This window comes from Atta colombica, unplaced genomic scaffold (genome assembly GCF_001594045.1).
Source record: "Atta colombica isolate Treedump-2 unplaced genomic scaffold, Acol1.0 scaffold135, whole genome shotgun sequence".
Taxonomy (NCBI): Eukaryota; Metazoa; Arthropoda; class Insecta; order Hymenoptera; family Formicidae; genus Atta; species Atta colombica.
The window spans coordinates 1,338,275-1,355,082 of record NW_017259223.1 but is presented as its reverse complement, the minus strand read 5'-3'; the positions used below and the strand labels follow the sequence as shown (position 1 = coordinate 1,355,082).

Sequence of the window (16,808 nt, the reverse complement as noted above, 5' to 3'; positions counted from 1 at the left end):
TTATATATATTAATTATATTAAAAAATATGTAATGTAAATTTGATATATTTACGTTATTATTTGTCAAATTTCGTTGTCATTATAACGCAGTGGCGAGAGAGAATAGATATGCAGCTGTGTGTAGGAGCCAATAAGAGAGCGATGTCGCTAATGGGCCTTCTACAATAAGCTAATAAGATACATTTTCATATGCTGCTAAAATAAACAATTTATCGCTCATGATTGCGGCTGAAATTTTATAGTTTGAACAGTTTCAATTACAAGTTCAAACGCTATTGACAGTGTTGATGTACTGTATCGATCGTATTGATCACCATTGACTGTGATATATATAACCTAATTTATTCCTTTTTTTATTCTTGATCCAAATAGAAGATTCGATGCAATCAGAATAATCTAATTACTGTTTTAATTCAGCGTATTAATATTGCAAATGATACATGAAAAATACAAACAACATATCGAATCTGTCGCTCAAATGTCAAATTTAACGTTCTTGTCCTTTTCTGTATAATATTGTCGCTCTAAATGTTTGCGACAAAAGTCGTCACGTGATCTTTTTTGTTGTTGAAATGGCCAGTTTGAGCAGCTCGTATCTTGACGTGATCTGGCCGTGTCTCCTCTCAATATTAGAGGCAGGAGCCATTCAAATAATAAAAAGAAGAGAACAGCTCGTGAAAATGCACCTTTAGTCATAAATCAGAGAGTCGATTCTGTATCTTCAAACAAGGTGAAAATTACAAAAGTGAGCAAATTTATTAGAGCAATGAAATTATTAGTAGTGCTAATAAATTCGCTCACTTTTGTAATTTTCACCTCGTTTCAGGATACAGAATCGATCCTCAGAAGCAAGTTAAAAATTAATGACTGCGATTTCAATCAATTTTTAGCTTCCATCTTCTGATTTACAACTAATGGCTTATTGTAGAAGGCCCATGAAAATTGAATTATATTCAGTATTCATAGCCTTATATTTAAGGCTTCCTTAAATTTATCTTTAGATGTTCAGCAGCCAATGAAATAATTCGTAAAGTATCTAAAGATAAATTTAAGGAAGCCTTAAATATAAGACCTGACTATGAATACGAGTATGTAAATATACTAGTGATACATTAATAAAAAATAATTTACAATTTTATTTTAATAAAATTTATTAATTTAAAAACCAAAAATTATAGAAAAATAGGGAAATTTGTATATATTAACAGGGAAATTTCTTCACTGATATTTAACAACACTGTGTCGATATGATAGAAAATATTAAGACCAATAAAAACAGAGAAGATGAAGGTATTAAATTGAAATCCTAACTTAACAGTGATGAACTTTAACAATTAATCTCGATTTGCGGGACAGAGTGACGCTTTTACCTGCCAAGTTTGTTTCGCGCAAAAACGAATGAATCTAATTTCATCAAGATTGGAATTGAAAAAGGCTATACTGAATAATTATCCAACCTACAATTTGTTTGGTTTTCATCATACAAGATTGTGCAAAATAATTTTTGTTACATTTCGCTAATCATGAGTTGAAGTAAAATAAAAAAAAAAGAATGTCTGCAGGTGCGGAACGTCCAGCTTCGATGCTCTTTCAGGACAGTCAATATAATTGGACGGATGATCTACCAGTTTGCAAACAGTCCGGTATATTTTTCTTTATTCTAAAATTATTGATTAAATATTTAACAATAACCTTAACACAAAAGAAGTAACAATAACATTAACATTTTCAGCAAAGCTAATTTTTGGTAGAAAATGTATGTTACTTGATTTATTTCTTGATTTATTACTTGATTTGATAAATTACAATATCTTTTAACAAGTAATAATTCAAAAACAATACAACTCTTTGCTAATACTTTTATTAAATTTATATAGACAGTATACGTTAATTATTTTTGTTATTAATATTTGTCATCTTTGTCTGGACTTGTCATGAAAAATAATCATGAAAACTATGTCTTGAGACTTTATTTTGAATAAAAAATACATTTAATTACATTGTATTTATGTTTTAATAGGTTTTAATATGTTTTATTAGAAAGGATTCTATTAGCATACAATATGATTGCACACTATTCACATTGACTTGTACCTAATAACTTTTCACTGCCTTACTAATGAATATTTTATTTTAAATTGATTAATTAACAATATGTACTAAAACCTCTTTTTTATTACATGAAAATCAATAACTATAAAAATTATAAACAATATTAAAAATCTTTATTTTAGACCACATAAGAACATAATCAATAATAAAAATTAAAGACGTATAAAGTCATAGACACAATGCAAAGGAATAGTGATAGCGATAGAAATAAGATTTTAAGTCTATCAGAAATCAGATACACTGGAATATAGTTACACATACAGTTTCTGATAAGTTGAAATCGTGTTATTCTATCACTATCGCTGTTCCTACACATTGTGTCTGGGGCTTACGATCGAAGCTGAATATTTTAATGATGACTTAAAATAATTCAATCTTGAATTACTATATATACTATATATGTACTTGCATATATACTATATTTGTAATCTTTCAAACTGTGCACCAAATTTACGCAATTAAACTTCTTTAGTAATCGCTAATTAAATTGACAAGTAATTTTAATAATTTGGTGCTCAATCAGAAATCATATTATAAAGATGTTAATATGTTGAAAAATTATATGTATAAAAATTATTATATGAAATTATTATATTAAATTATGATATTTTAGTTTATCAAATCAAATAATAATTAATACATCAAATCAAATAATAATTATATACAAAGTTTATACAGTAGAATTATTAGAATGTGATAGCAGATTTTATATAATATGATACTTCAGGAGTAGGCTTTTCTACTAATCAAATCTATCGAGAAGATGGATATCGACAGGAAGAGCATCCATTTGAGGATCGTAGTTTTCATTGTAAATATGATGACTCTACATTTCTTTATGCTGTATTTGATGGTCATGAAGGTACTAAGGCAGCCAACTTTGCTATGCAAAGGATGGCTGCAGAGATCTTGCTTGGGCAATTAAATGGCAAATCAACCGACGAGGAAGTAAAGGAAGTTCTTCGGTAAAAATTTCATTGATATGAAAAAATTTAAATAAAAAATATGAATAAAATTTCAAAATAACTTTAACATGTATTTTGCTAAATAAACTAATGTGTTACAGTCAAAGATCTTCTATATGTAAAGTATTTATTCTACAGGCAAGCATTCATAGCAGTTGAGAAAGGATATCAAGATTCAATTGGTGATTTATTAGCAGAACGAGCCAGTCTACAATTTGATATACCTGATGGATTGACTCCTTATGAGACTTATCAAAAATTTCCAGACTTGGTTAGTCATAATATTAAAATTGTACAATTACATTTTTTAATGCATTGTTACAATTTATTTTTTGCAGGTTGACAAACTAAACGCACTAAATTGCGAGCTGTCGGCTGGTACTAGTGCTGTGGTTGCTTTAGTCTATAGAGGGAAGCTTTACGTCGCGAATGTTGGAGACAGCAGGGCGTTGTTGTGCAAAACAGATAGCAATCAAGTTTTACGAGTAGTACAATTAAGCTTAGACCATGACTTAAGAAATGAAGATGAGCTTTTGCGATTGTCTCAATTGGGTTTGGATGTCGAATCAATCAGGCAAGGTAAGTTTTATGTATCTTATTCATTTGACATTTATTTTAATTAAAAAAAAAAGGATTGATAATAGAAATGTATATTGCAGGATCTCATCTTGGAAATCAGGAAAATACACGTTGCCTTGGTAATTATCTTGTTAAGGGAGGATACAGAGAATTCGAAGAACTAACAGCTTCCATGGCAGAACCGATCATTGCTGAACCAGAAATCCATGGAAGTATCGAGCTCGACGAATCTTGTAGATTTTTATTGCTTATGTCGCGTGGCCTGTATAAATCATTAGAAGAAGCGACCGGAACAGATCAAGTCAATAAAGAATTGGCCTTGATAGCGGTTGAGCAGGTAATTAACTTAAAGTCTAAATAAATCTTGATATAAAGCTTAATTAAAACAGACAATTAAAATATATAAATTCATTTTAAATATCCAGTTTCGAATACAATCGACTTTAACTGGAGTCGCTCAGGCGGTGGTCGACAAAGTCGTGAGAATTCATCATGATATAAACATGAGCAACACACAGAATACCATGACCACTGGCAAGCGTGACGACATAACTCTTTTAGTGCGGAACTTCAACTTCCCGTTATCGCACGCACTAAAGAGTCCGACCAATCGATCCGATCATTCGGTCAGATTTAATCCCGTGGTGCAAACTGCGCCAATTAATATGCTGGATAACGAGGATTTATCGAGCACCAGCACAGGTATTACAGATGACAATGTCGATACATCGACAACTGAAACATCAACAACATCAGATTTGTATCCGCCTGGTACTAGAATAACGGAGCGAAATGCTAGAATTAAGCCTTATGTAGATTTTTCTGAATATTATGAGAATGTTGAAAAGAGAAGAAAAGAGGGAACTCTACCGGAAAGTATAGACTTTTAACATTTTGTTTATTTTAAATGATGTAAAATATATTTTTGAATACTTCATTTACAAATTACATGTTTGTATTTATATATAAATTGAGATCATCATATTGTGACTGTGTTAATATACATGAATGTTCCTATCATTGCAACATATATTTTTAACTTTGAGATTGTATTTATATTTATTATTGAAATATAAAATTTATTAATTTTCTAACGTAGTATTATTGTATTCTTATCAAAATTTATTACCAGACTAAGACTTTGACTACTACTCGACTTGTATTTACATATCATAAGCATTACAAGTATTTCGTTGGGTTAGTTTTCAAGCGTTCGAATGCAGCCCTTTCGAGACATTCTCTGTGATCGGGATGCGCGATTTCGATCAGTGCATTTGCCCTTTGTCGTAAGGTTTTACCGAAAAGATTTGCCACTCCGTGTTCCGTAACTATATAATGCGCATGAGCTCTTGTTACCACTACTCCAGCTCCTGTATAAAAGACATTAATAGATCATAGATTTATTAAATAATTATTAAATAAATTTATCTCGCAACATTTGTTTGCTAGTCTTATACCAAGTTTCAACACCGGTTGTATTTTACTCTCCCCTTGTCTGGTAACTGAGGGGAACGCGATAATAGCTCTTCCAAGACCGTCTTGACTAATCGCTGCGCCTCGAGTAAAATCCAGTTGGCCGCCGAAGCCGGAATATATTTTACAACCCAAACTGTCTGAGCACACCTGGCCGGTGAGATCCATCTCGATACAAGAGTTGATGGCCGTCATTTTCGGCTGCGTCGCGATAACTTTGGGATCGTTCACGTAATTGATCGCTAGCATTTCTTGCGTTACAATAATTACAATTATAAAATAACACGAAAACATTCTTTTTTAAAATTATCGAAGTAAACCAATTGATCATAATTACCGATGACTGGATTGTTGTGCAGGAAATCATACAATTTTTTCGAGCCGATGGCGAAGGAGGTCACTATGCGTCCTCTGTGCTTGGTCTTGCACGTATTTGTGATGACACCTTGCTGGACCAAGTCGACTACCGCATCGCTAATGTTTTCAGAGTGTAAGCCTAGGTCTTTGTGATGGGTCAAGGCGTAGAGCACCGCATTAGGAATGCAGCCGATGCCGGGCTGCAGTGTCGCTCCATTTTCAATCAATTTCTGCGCGATAATTTTACCTATCTCTTGTTCGATATCGTTAGGCGCTGGGCAAATCACGCAGGGCAGAGGACAGTCGCATCTCACCGCCCAATCAAAGTGACTCGAATGTATCACTGTGTCACCGTACGTCCTCGGCATGTGCTCGTTTACTTGCGCTGAAAAGAAATATTGGATTGTCCGGAAAGTTCGTGCCGATTTTGAAGGAAAATGCAGAAGATTTAAATTTTAGTATACATTTATTAAATTTAAATCTTTTGCGGCACTTCCATAATAATTTGAAAATTTTCTTTAGATATTAATATTAATAGATAATTATGTAGATATTAATATCATAGTACAGCACAAAAGACATAATATTGAAGATTAACTTCCAGATCCCCCCCCCTCCCTCTCTCTTTCTCTCTCTCTCCCTCTCTCTCTCTCTCTCTCTCTCTCTCTCTCTCTCTCTCTCTCTCTCTCTCTCTCTCTCTCTCTCATCACGTACACAGAATGTTCCGAATTTAAATGACCAAATTTCAGGAGCGTACGGGAAATCGAGAGATAAAATGTAATTTTCGGATATTATTGTTTTCAAAGCGGAATAAAATTTTTAAAACGAAATATTATTGTTTTCGTGTACGATTTCAACGATAATGTTTCAGAAGCAGTACGAGAATGTACGTTTTCGCCGATTTCCAAACAGAAAAGTACTGGATCGGCGAGTCATTATGTTCCAGATCAGCGTTTAGCTGCAACAGGAGCCCAAGATGAAATATGCCTTGCAAAAGGCTAACATTTTGATTAATATCTGCATTAAGCAAGATAACGTGAATAAGTGTGAATAATAAGTGTGAGTAATAAATGGATACAAAAATGAAACTATGTTTTATCTTTTTTTGTGATTTCCTCCAAAACGAAGCAAAAACGAGCATGTCTCTAAAGGACTTTTTTTCTTAATTATAAATTTCCTATATGCTTTCGAAATTTGGCCATTTAAATTCGGGACACTGTATATTAAGATAGTTTAGTCTAGCAATTATTATGATTATTATTAACAATATCATCATTATTATTAATTTAAAACGGACCAATGAGGATTTTGCTTGTGCAAATCGCGGCATAGGTACAATCCGCATTCACACCGAGCGAGCAGTATCCACGCGCGTCAGGCATGCTCACATGAATTAGCGCAACATCTGGCACAATTCGTTTTTCAAAGAACAATTTTGGTGCCTCATGTAGGAATATTGGGATATAATCTGCTCGTCCCTCATTTACTGCCTCTCTAAGATTAGTGCCCACATATAAACTGACGGATCTGAAATGTTCTTAAACATCATCGCAGATATTTTATTATTTATTTCTCACTCAGGCATTGTTATCAATGGGATTAATTAATGCAAGTACTTTCAAATTCTGAATTGATGAATGGCATATCTCCTTCAAGACTCATATGTATTAATCTGATTCCACGCAAATTATTGCATACTCCGTGTTCGGTCATGGCACGCACTAATTCCGTTGGCGTAGCTGCACCACCCTGTATGAAAACTAAATGCTCTGGGAAGAAAAATAATTTATTTATAATAAACTTATTTATCTTGTAGTAGCATTTATGTAGTAACAATATATGAAAAAGAAAAATTTCAAGTTACCATAGTTTTTATTCACACATTAGAATTAAAAAATTAGAATAATTATATTAAAAATTAAAATTATATTAAATATTATAATTCAACGAAACTAGATAATTTTCTAAACAAATTGTTAATTTTAAACGTCAATTAAAAATGTTTTTGGAAAAACAATTCTTTTCTGTATAGAAAATAAAATAAATATTGGTCTTAAAATATAATGCGGCTATACCTGAATTTATGATTTTTATTGCATCTTCCACGCAAACCCATTTTGGACATCGTTTTAAAGGTTGGGAAGGTTCTCTCAAACTTTGTAGATATCGGCGTCCACATAAGAAAGATTTTGCGTGCTGAATTTTTCCGAATACCAATTTTAGATTTCGAAACATTTTCACATCGTCTTAAAATTGATAAAGCTAGATCTTCAAGTTCTCATTGATAACATATATATTATATAAAAATTGATATGAAACATAATATAAAAAATTTTGTTATTCGCATACGTCTAGCGAAGCGAATCCATTGATATTTCTATCTATGTCTATAAATCGTTATTTGTTTGAACATCTGATTTAGCGGCGTTCGATTTTTCGACAGCTTCACAATCCTTGAATGAATTATTGATGTGAATTTCGCGCATTTGAATTGAATATGACATAAAAACGCAAATATTATTTCATTATTATTTTATTATTTTTTAATGTAAAAAATATACAAGAGATATAAGGTACTAATGGTAGATCGAAGTTCTCAACTAATAATTTCTTTCTGCGTACTATTTCAACTTTTTCACATTATTATGAAAACACTAAAAATTATACAAAAAAACGTTGACTTTAATGTAAAAATGTTTTACATCTAGAAATAGCGTCAAGTTTCGCTATTTTCTATTTGAATCGTTCCAAAGTACAAGAACACGTTTTTTTTCGCGATACAAAATACACGTGATTTAAATTAATATCTATATATATGGAAATGATGCGATCTCGCATTATAAATTCTTACATAAATGATACAATTTAGTGCATTTTTTGGTCTAACACATGTTTCTCTCTCTCTCTCTCTCTCTCTCTCTCTCTCTCTCTCTCTCTCTCTCTCTCTCTCATTCTAGAAGGCGAAGTGAATTGTCTTCTAGTAAGAGAGCATATACAATGTTGTTGAGCATATACAAGAAGACATTTCGCGACACTTTGATAGTTGGCCGTTATGCATGGTTAAAGTACATGGGAGATCGATTTATAAAATGTTATTAAATGTGTTTCCTACATCATGCGCTTTTTAATTTATGGGGCGGGCATAATTTTTAGACGTTCAAACGCTGCTTTCTCGAGCGCTTCTCTGTGATCGGGATGAGCCACCTGAATTAACTCATATGCACGTTGTTGAAGACTTTTGCCGAATAGACTGGCAATTCCCTGCTCTGTTACTACATATCGCACCACCGCTCTGTTGGTGACTACTCCAGCACCTATTAGCATGACGAAACGATTAATTACAATTTATTTCATACATTTGCAACTATTAAAATCAATTGTGAAATTTAATTATTACAAAATCAGATTAAACATTCTTAATTAAAAAAGTGATTTTAAATAAATAATATAATATACTAAAATTAATAAAATAATTAGACTCCTTACAGCTGCAAATAAAAAATTAATTTCAAAGGGGCTAATATGGAGTCAATGCTGCAAATAGTGCGCAAATTTTTTCTAAATTAGTATTTAATAGATGATATACAAATAATATACATTGACGTTTCGGCTATTGGTTTTAGCCATCATTAGAACAATATTAAATCCTACCCTAATAATTTCTTCTTATGGTAGTACTCCTTAATACAAGAATAATGATATGTCCATAGTTCACGAACTCATAGAGAAGTACAATCTTTGGTCCACAAAGTTATCTTGCTCCTTGCTCCGCTGAGATATTGAGCTTGAATTTAATATATAAAATTGATCATTATAAAATTGACCGTCAAAGAGCGTTGATGTCTCTATTTCGTTTTAATTTATTGTAACGATCTGATTTCGACTATTAATTATTGTGAACTTTTGTGACTGAGCGGCAGTGCACGAAGCTTATGTTTGAGCTCAATATCTCAGCTAAGGAGCAAGGTAACTTCGTAAACCGAAGATTGTGCTTTCCCATGAATTCATGTGCTACGGCATATTATTATTCTTGGATTAAGGAGTAGAGTACATAGGAAGAAATTATTAGAGTAGGATTTAATATTGTTCTGATGGCTAAAATCAATAACCGAAATGTCAATATGTATTATTTGTATCACCTATTAAATATTAATGTAAAAAGAATTTCGCATCATTAAAAATGATTTCATCTATTTACCTAATGTTAGAACCGGTTGTATTTTGCTTTTGCCTTTAGAAGTGACTGATTGAAGCGCTATGATTGGTTTTCCTTGTCGATCTTCGCTCATCGCGGCGCCTGTGATAAAATCTAACTGTCCACCAAAACCGGAATACATTTTCGTACCAATACTGTCCGCACAAATCTGACCAGTAATATCCACTTCGATACATGAATTAATGGCCGTCATCTTCGGTTGCTTGGCAATTATTCTAGGATCATTAACGTAATCTACTGCCAACATTTCTGTAAAAGACAAAAATTATCAAATATGTCTGTTATTTTGAAAACTAGCAATAATTACAAACAAAAGATGAATATACAGACAAACTGACCTATGAAAGGATTGTTGTCCATAAAGTCATAAAACTTTTCTGAACCCACGCAAAATGAGCCAACAATTCGGCCCTGGTGTAGCGTCTTCTGATTATTTGTGATGCAACCCTTATTCACAAGATCCACTACGCCATCACTGAACATTTCGCTGTGAATGCCCAAGTCCTTGTGGTTACCCAACAAGGACAATACGGCGTCAGGTATACTGCCAATACCCAGCTGCAACGTGGCACCATTTACCACTAAATTTTCGGCAATATGTTTGCCGATTAATTGCTCAGCCTTGGAAGGCGCTTTTACCGGATGAACTGGCAGTGGTTTGTGACATTCCACGGCAAAATCCAAATGACTTTCATGAATGAGAGCATCGCCGAAGGTCCTAGGCATGTGTTTATTGACTAAAGCTGCGAAAAATTTAAATTTTCTTTAAATTCTGTTATCAAAAGAGATTAATTGCGAGAATATTCCAAGATTTACCTATGACACGTTTGGAATAACTCACAGCGGACCGAGCACAGTCTATACTAGTGCCGAAAGAGCAATAACCCTTTTCATCTGGTGGGGACACATGGATAAGAGAGATGTCAGGCTTTACATAGCCCTCCTTGAAGAGACGCGGAATCTCATGTAAGAAAATGGGAATGCAGTCGGCGTTGCCTGCATTCACCGCGGATCGCACATTGCCACCGATGAATAAACTAATTGATCTAAAATGCTCTAAACATTTATAAACGCATTACATTTATAAAAATAAGTTTATTATACAAAAGTTTTACTTTTAAATTAATTAATTTTTTAATTAATTTAGGTTTTCTTCAACATAAATCTAATTTCCCTTTCTAAATTTCTTGAAATTGATTTTTAAAAAAATCTCATCTCTCTTGAAAATAAAAATAAAATATTTGTTTCAAATTTCAAATTTTTAAAAGAAATTAAAAGAAGGATTAAAAGGATGTTAAGTCAGGGCCGTTTTTTGGCTAAAATGAAAAAAGTTCCGAGATGTGCAAATTATCATATTAAATAGCTACTTAAGTGGAGTCGAATGGTATATCGTTTATTTTGAGAAAACGTCAAGAAGTCATGGGAGAAATCGTGATCAAAACAAATAAATCTATTATATTTATGCTATCACGGTTATTGAAAAAGTAAAAAAAAGTAAGATAAGAATTGAGCAATAAGGATTGTATTATTTAAACACGTAAACGCTGCTATTTGAGAAGAAAAATTCCGCAAGACATATTTGATGCCATTGTATAACGCAACAAGATATAACTACTGTATTCACTGGGGCACCACTTTGTTATAATCTCTATACGTATACCGTGAAGGCGTAGTAGGAATATATAGTAGGAATATAATACGCAAGCCTATTACCAGACGCTTTTAACGCTTGTGAAATTATTTCATCCTTATTGTTTATCAAAAAGTAAAGACAATGATAGTTGCGAGCGTTATGATAACGTCAAGTTTGTTTCTTTTATTACTTCCAATATGCGTTACTACTATATATTTTTTCTGAAAAAATGTGTAGTATTTATTGAAAAAATTTTATATAATCACTTTTTTAGATCTAAATCTAAGAATTTTAATGGCAAATTTTCCCATGATTCTAATGTTTTCCCAAGGTAAGTGAGATAAGGATATATAGTATATACGATATTCAAATCCGCTTGATGGTTTAATATGATATTTCAGATATATATTTTGCACACCTCGGAATTTTTATATTTTGGCCGAAAAACGGTTCTTAACATCCTCCTTTATATACAAGCATGTTCAATGTAATAAAAAATTATGCAAAATAGAGTTAAAAAAAAATCAGCTGTACAAAGCCAGCTGTGCGGCACAAAAAAATGAAGAACAAAACAACGCGTTAAATGCGAGTTGTTATTGAGATATTGCAAGAAAAGCAGCAGGAGATTACGTATGTGCACGAATGTATATAACGTACTTGCGTTTTCTGGTTTAGCAAACGGGGCTGCTCCCTCGAGATGCATGTGATATAAACGGACATTTCTTACATCGCAGCGTACCCCATAGTCGGTCATCGCTCTCAATAATTCAACGGGTGTCGCTGCCGCACCCTGAATGTACACCATCTGATCTGCAAATAAAAAGAATTGAGAAACTTTCTTTCTATACACAAATCAAGATTCTATCAAAGCAAAATTTATTCGAAATTAAATCGGCACTGAGATCAAATAGTAAGATTTTGTAAATCCAAAGAGTATAATATGGCTGGATGGATGAGTGTGTTAAGGAAATGCTAGAGCCGCCTGTATTACCGATAAAACTAGCGTTTACATTTTCGTTCCTGTCGAATTTCTTCATAGTGGTTTCACGGAATAAAAATTCCTTTTCCACGATTAAAATATACATGTTACTGTAAAAAATTACAGATTTCTTTATTCATTTTATTTTCAACATTGGTCGCCATGCCTAAGATAAAAATGGATAAAGAAATGTGTAATTTTTTATTTTTTTCAACTTTGGATATGAAATACACCAGCGACAAGTATAGTAACATTGTATATTTTCGTGGAAAAGGAATTTTTATTCCGCAAAAATATATAACTACAAACTCTTATTGGAATACAATAGGATAATTCAAGAAGGGAACTTGGTTTACAATTTCTATCCTTAAAGGTTTGACTTCAGTTACACTAAAGTGAATGAATTCTACTCTATGTAGGTATATCCTATTGTATTCCAATAAGAGTTTGTAAGCTATTATATTTTTACGCATTGCGATAATTCAAATGCATTTATTCATGTCTTTAAAAATATTTTTTCAGTTCTAAAATTGCATTAAAGTGATGACATTTTTTATCATTTTTCCATTTTGTACTTTAACATTATCTTAAATTTCGATAAAAAATTTAATATTTATATAGATAAGATCTGCATTTACGTAACTAATTTAACATTATATGATTCTAATCGTAACACAATTTGTAATATCAGTACGTTTTTGCAGTGAATCTTATGCTGAAACTTACTAATCAATCCTTTTCAGAGTATTATTATCAGATATATGTATATTATTGACAAACGTTGCTACATGTTCAATATCATATTCAATACAAAGGTTAACAAAGAAAATTATTCTATGCTAAACTGATATGAAACTAATGTTCGATAATTTTTGAACTTTGGATCCCAATACTCTAGATTATAGCGTTATGATTTAATGTTTACATGATTTATCGTAATAATGGCATATCTCTCTTAGTAAATATTTTAACCCGACGTCATTGTGGTGTTAAAATGTTACACGTAAGTTGAGGTGGATCATGATAACTCGAATATTTTTTTTATCTATTCTCATAATGTCAATGGTTTTAGAAAGTCTTAGCTCTAGCTACAGAACGGTTAATTAAAATTCTACGAAGTATGTAAGAAAAAAATACACATATTTAAAAACGTCTCAGGTCATTACCAGCCAATGACGCCAGTTTAAGCGTTATGTATTTATTTGATTGATTACAGATCTGTTTTCGATAACTGAATTAATGTACATTTTTAGAACTTAAATGAAATAGATATACATATATGATATTTGGCTAAAGCAAAAAAAGTTCTAATATAATCTAGTCACAAATAAAAAATCAGACTTCATTTTATTAAATCCGAGTGCATTTGGAATAACAATTTTTGTAGGATATTATTTATCGAGACTGCAGACTAATTGACAATTCCACATACATTCTACTATTATGTACTATTAACTTTATCTATACCAAAAAAATATATCTATTATCAAATCGACTTTTGTTGATAATAACTGGATATTCGTTTTTATTGCACATATCTTATCGAAATTTTAGTACAGGAATATGAAATTCCTGTACTTCGAAATGCAGCGTTACATTATTTAATATTTCAATATTTATTTTCAAATATTATTTATTATTTCTAAAAAATACAATCTACTCATCCAATACATAATTCAAATTAGTTAAAAAACAGTTTTAAATTTAATTTTAAAGGTAGATAATAATACAAATATTATTGCAAGAGGGAATTTTTAATTTTCCTACAATAGGTAATACTTTGATCTCGAAATTTATCAGCTATGGATACATCTGCAATATGTTACGTGATCATATATGACGCTTATACGTCATGTTTTAATTAATGCTATATGAACGATTATTTCTTATTAAAAGATATCGCCAATAATCCTGAAGATTCTAAATATTGAAGTACATTTAAGACTGTAAAAATAAATTCGTATAAAGTGCGCTTCTTTATATAAAATGAGCATGATTGCACGGGAAGAGAGATTACACATATTGTACATTTATGTTACGGAGATATATAATCTGATTTACTAACGGCGAAACTATATAGTTAACGAAACTTCAGTTGGCAGTTGGCTGCGTATCTAAATACTCATAAGAACTAGACTTCGATATTTATGTACATGCATATTTGCATATTTATACAGTGAGTACAAAAAAAGTATTCGTACAGAGAAAACTTTATTTTAAAAAATTAAATATTATCCAGCGAGAAAAATCTTTGAATTGATGTCAAATCGATACGATGATTTCAACACCACGTCTTTTGACGTCGATTTGACATTTAACTGATGATCATTTCTTGCTGAGTAATTAACAATTTATTCATAAAATTTAAAATAGACTGTATGTTTCTTAAAATTATATATATCAAAAAGATGTGTATTAATTATAGAAAATATATCATCTGAAAAATAAGCGAAAATAAAAAATTCCATTGTTTGAAATTTTTTGCTCAAAAAATATTCGTACATCAAGAAATTTAGCTTATAATATCAGAAATACATGCGAAACTTATTTGTATATGTTAGAACAGAATTCATTGTATAAAATTGCTAATTAATGTTTATTTTCTATAGATAAGACTTTTTTATAAAAAATTTCTTTGTACGAAATATTTTTTTTCTCACTGTATATCGAAGTGAATATTAGTAATTGTAATTCATTTTTTTTAATATCATCTACACAGCTATCTGAGTTGAATTTTTTTTCAGTGAATTGATTGAAAAACGAAAAAAACTTGTTATAAAAAAACGAGTAAAAAACTGTGAGAATTATTTAAACCACAAATATAAAATTTACAAAACTCATATGGTTTAAAATAGTTTAAATTATAGAAATGGCAAAAATGGGAATAATTAGAGTGTCAAGGACACTTTATACGATAGAATGACATCACTTTAGACTACGCAAGAATAAAACGATATACCATGAGTGTAATTCTAGAAACAAGCTCTGGATGATTTACATATATTATTTACATAATGTTATACGAATCTTTTTTTACATATAATTACGAAATTATTTATAAATAGAAAAAATAGAGATTAATCTTTCAATGTTTTTATACAATAGTATAAAATAGTAGTATAAAATAGTAGTAGCAAGTATTATATAATAGCAAATACATTTCGAATCAAATTGTTAATAATGGAAATGAATTTTTATGATCGCTCAACATCGGTCGACTCTCAATTTTCTTTATCTGCAGAAATGCAAATGCTTCATTTATATCCTCGGTAACAAACATAATACGAACAGTCATAAATTTTTCAGTTTAATCGGTATTTCCAATAATCAAATCGATTTTATCGCAAACGCTCGAAAAATTTACACAGCACACTGCATATAAACAGCGTTAGTACAATAATTTTGCTCCAATTTTCGTAATCAAATATATGAATAAATATTTATGTCTATTAATATATTCAATTGTTATTCAATTGGAGATCTATCCAAAATATAGATAATCTAACTTATGTAAAATTTTTTTAATTAAATTTTTAGGCTAATTCTTTTACTTTTCTATATAAATTTACCCGTTTGAATTACCATAATACATGTATAAACATTTACAATATCAAAGAAATCAAAAGAGACACAATTCCAAAGGCTTTGTTATCACAGCGCTTAGAAAATAACTCTTTTATGTTTTTCTTAACTCTTATTAAACATTAATTTGCATAAAACAAACAGATGTATGCAATAAATGTTAATCTTAGGTATTCTTAGTTCGCGAAGAAAACTATAGATTCGAACATACAAAAATTAAAAATTTCAACAATTATAAGCATAATTATGAAAAAATTAATAAATTACAGTTGATCACAGATATATATATTGTCTAAGCTAAGGTCGTACCAAATGTAATGCCGCGAATTCAAGGCGAAATACTAAGAATATCTCGAGTCGGTTGCAATAGATTATCTCATAAGTCTAGGGGATCTGTCACGACGCAAAATGTGGCCAAACACAAATAATATATAAACACATATAATATATCAAGCGATCAAATTTTATGGAGATATGTCATAAAAATTTTGTGCCCAAATATACTTGTGTAAATGTAAAAATATACAGGTCAATTTCAATTATTATTATATTTACGATCATTTATAACGATCATTTATAACGAAATTTAAATATCCAGATGCGTACGTTTTTATACAATAATTTAAAAAAAGATAATTATAAATCATTTAAAACTCATATGACTATAACAACGTTCTACAAATGTTTCTTTTAAAAATTAATTTATATAAGAACCATCGCGTTTGTTTCACTTATAACAGGAGTTCTACAAAAAAGAATTTAAAAAATTTGCACAAATATTTGCAAAGTTCAAAAAAAAACAAACATTGGTAATCTTCGCGGTGTATTACTCTCTATCTCGCCGTAGTTTAATCCAATCGCGGACGATAAGCGGCTCGTTAGGAAGGAAATCGTGTATATATATATATATA

At 30.8% G+C, this 16,808-nt stretch overlaps 3 protein-coding genes across 3 annotated transcripts in view; 1 reads left to right on the top strand and 2 right to left on the bottom strand.

Annotated features, from left to right (window-relative positions):
* Positions 1-1,553: 1,553 nt before the first annotated feature.
* On the top strand, positions 1,554-4,547 carry LOC108684454 (TGF-beta-activated kinase 1 and MAP3K7-binding protein 1-like). The gene is made up of 6 exons (XM_018188773.1): positions 1,554-1,644; positions 2,841-3,078; positions 3,217-3,349; positions 3,417-3,657; positions 3,738-3,994; positions 4,083-4,547. Exons 1-6 carry the CDS (start codon positions 1,554-1,556, stop codon positions 4,545-4,547), a joined length of 1,425 nt encoding a protein of 474 aa, XP_018044262.1.
* A 289-nt stretch (positions 4,548-4,836) lies between these two features.
* Positions 4,837-7,722, bottom strand: LOC108684497 (4-hydroxybutyrate coenzyme A transferase-like). Its single transcript, XM_018188844.1, has 6 exons — positions 7,563-7,722; positions 7,104-7,256; positions 6,785-7,024; positions 5,468-5,872; positions 5,115-5,381; positions 4,837-5,027 (listed from the first exon to the last, which is right to left on the bottom strand). The coding sequence occupies exons 1-6, from the start codon at positions 7,720-7,722 to the stop codon at positions 4,837-4,839; spliced, it is 1,416 nt and encodes a 471-aa protein (XP_018044333.1).
* A 469-nt stretch (positions 7,723-8,191) lies between these two features.
* LOC108684468 (4-hydroxybutyrate coenzyme A transferase-like) overlaps positions 8,192-16,808 on the bottom strand; it is a 9,854-nt gene continuing 1,237 nt past the window's right edge. Inside the window, exons 2-6 of the mRNA XM_018188793.1 lie at positions 11,994-12,146; positions 10,520-10,759; positions 10,042-10,446; positions 9,686-9,952; positions 8,192-8,801 (exon numbers count right to left, since the gene is read on the bottom strand). Of these exons, the coding sequence (XP_018044282.1) occupies positions 8,617-8,801; positions 9,686-9,952; positions 10,042-10,446; positions 10,520-10,759; positions 11,994-12,146 (1,250 nt within the window). The 3' untranslated portion in view covers positions 8,192-8,616. The remainder of the gene's footprint in view (positions 8,802-9,685; positions 9,953-10,041; positions 10,447-10,519; positions 10,760-11,993; positions 12,147-16,808) is intronic.

Bases quoted from the DNA above. Each gene is read 5' to 3' on its own strand.
- LOC108684497 (XM_018188844.1), bottom strand. From the start codon at position 7,722: ATGTTTCGAAATCTAAAATTGGTATTCGGAAAAATTCAGCACGCAAAA. The intron at 7,257-7,562 runs GTATAGCCGCAT...TTTTCTTCCCAG, and splicing joins AATAAAAATCATAAATTCAG to AGCATTTAGTTTTCATACAG. The intron at 5,873-6,784 runs GTCCGTTTTAAA...ATTTCTTTTCAG, and splicing joins CACAAGCAAAATCCTCATTG to CGCAAGTAAACGAGCACATG.
- LOC108684454 (XM_018188773.1), top strand. From the start codon at position 1,554: ATGTCTGCAGGTGCGGAACGTCCAGCTTCGATGCTCTTTCAGGACAGT. The intron at 3,350-3,416 runs GTTAGTCATAAT...TATTTTTTGCAG, and splicing joins ATCAAAAATTTCCAGACTTG to GTTGACAAACTAAACGCACT. The intron at 3,658-3,737 runs GTAAGTTTTATG...TGTATATTGCAG, and splicing joins TGTCGAATCAATCAGGCAAG to GATCTCATCTTGGAAATCAG.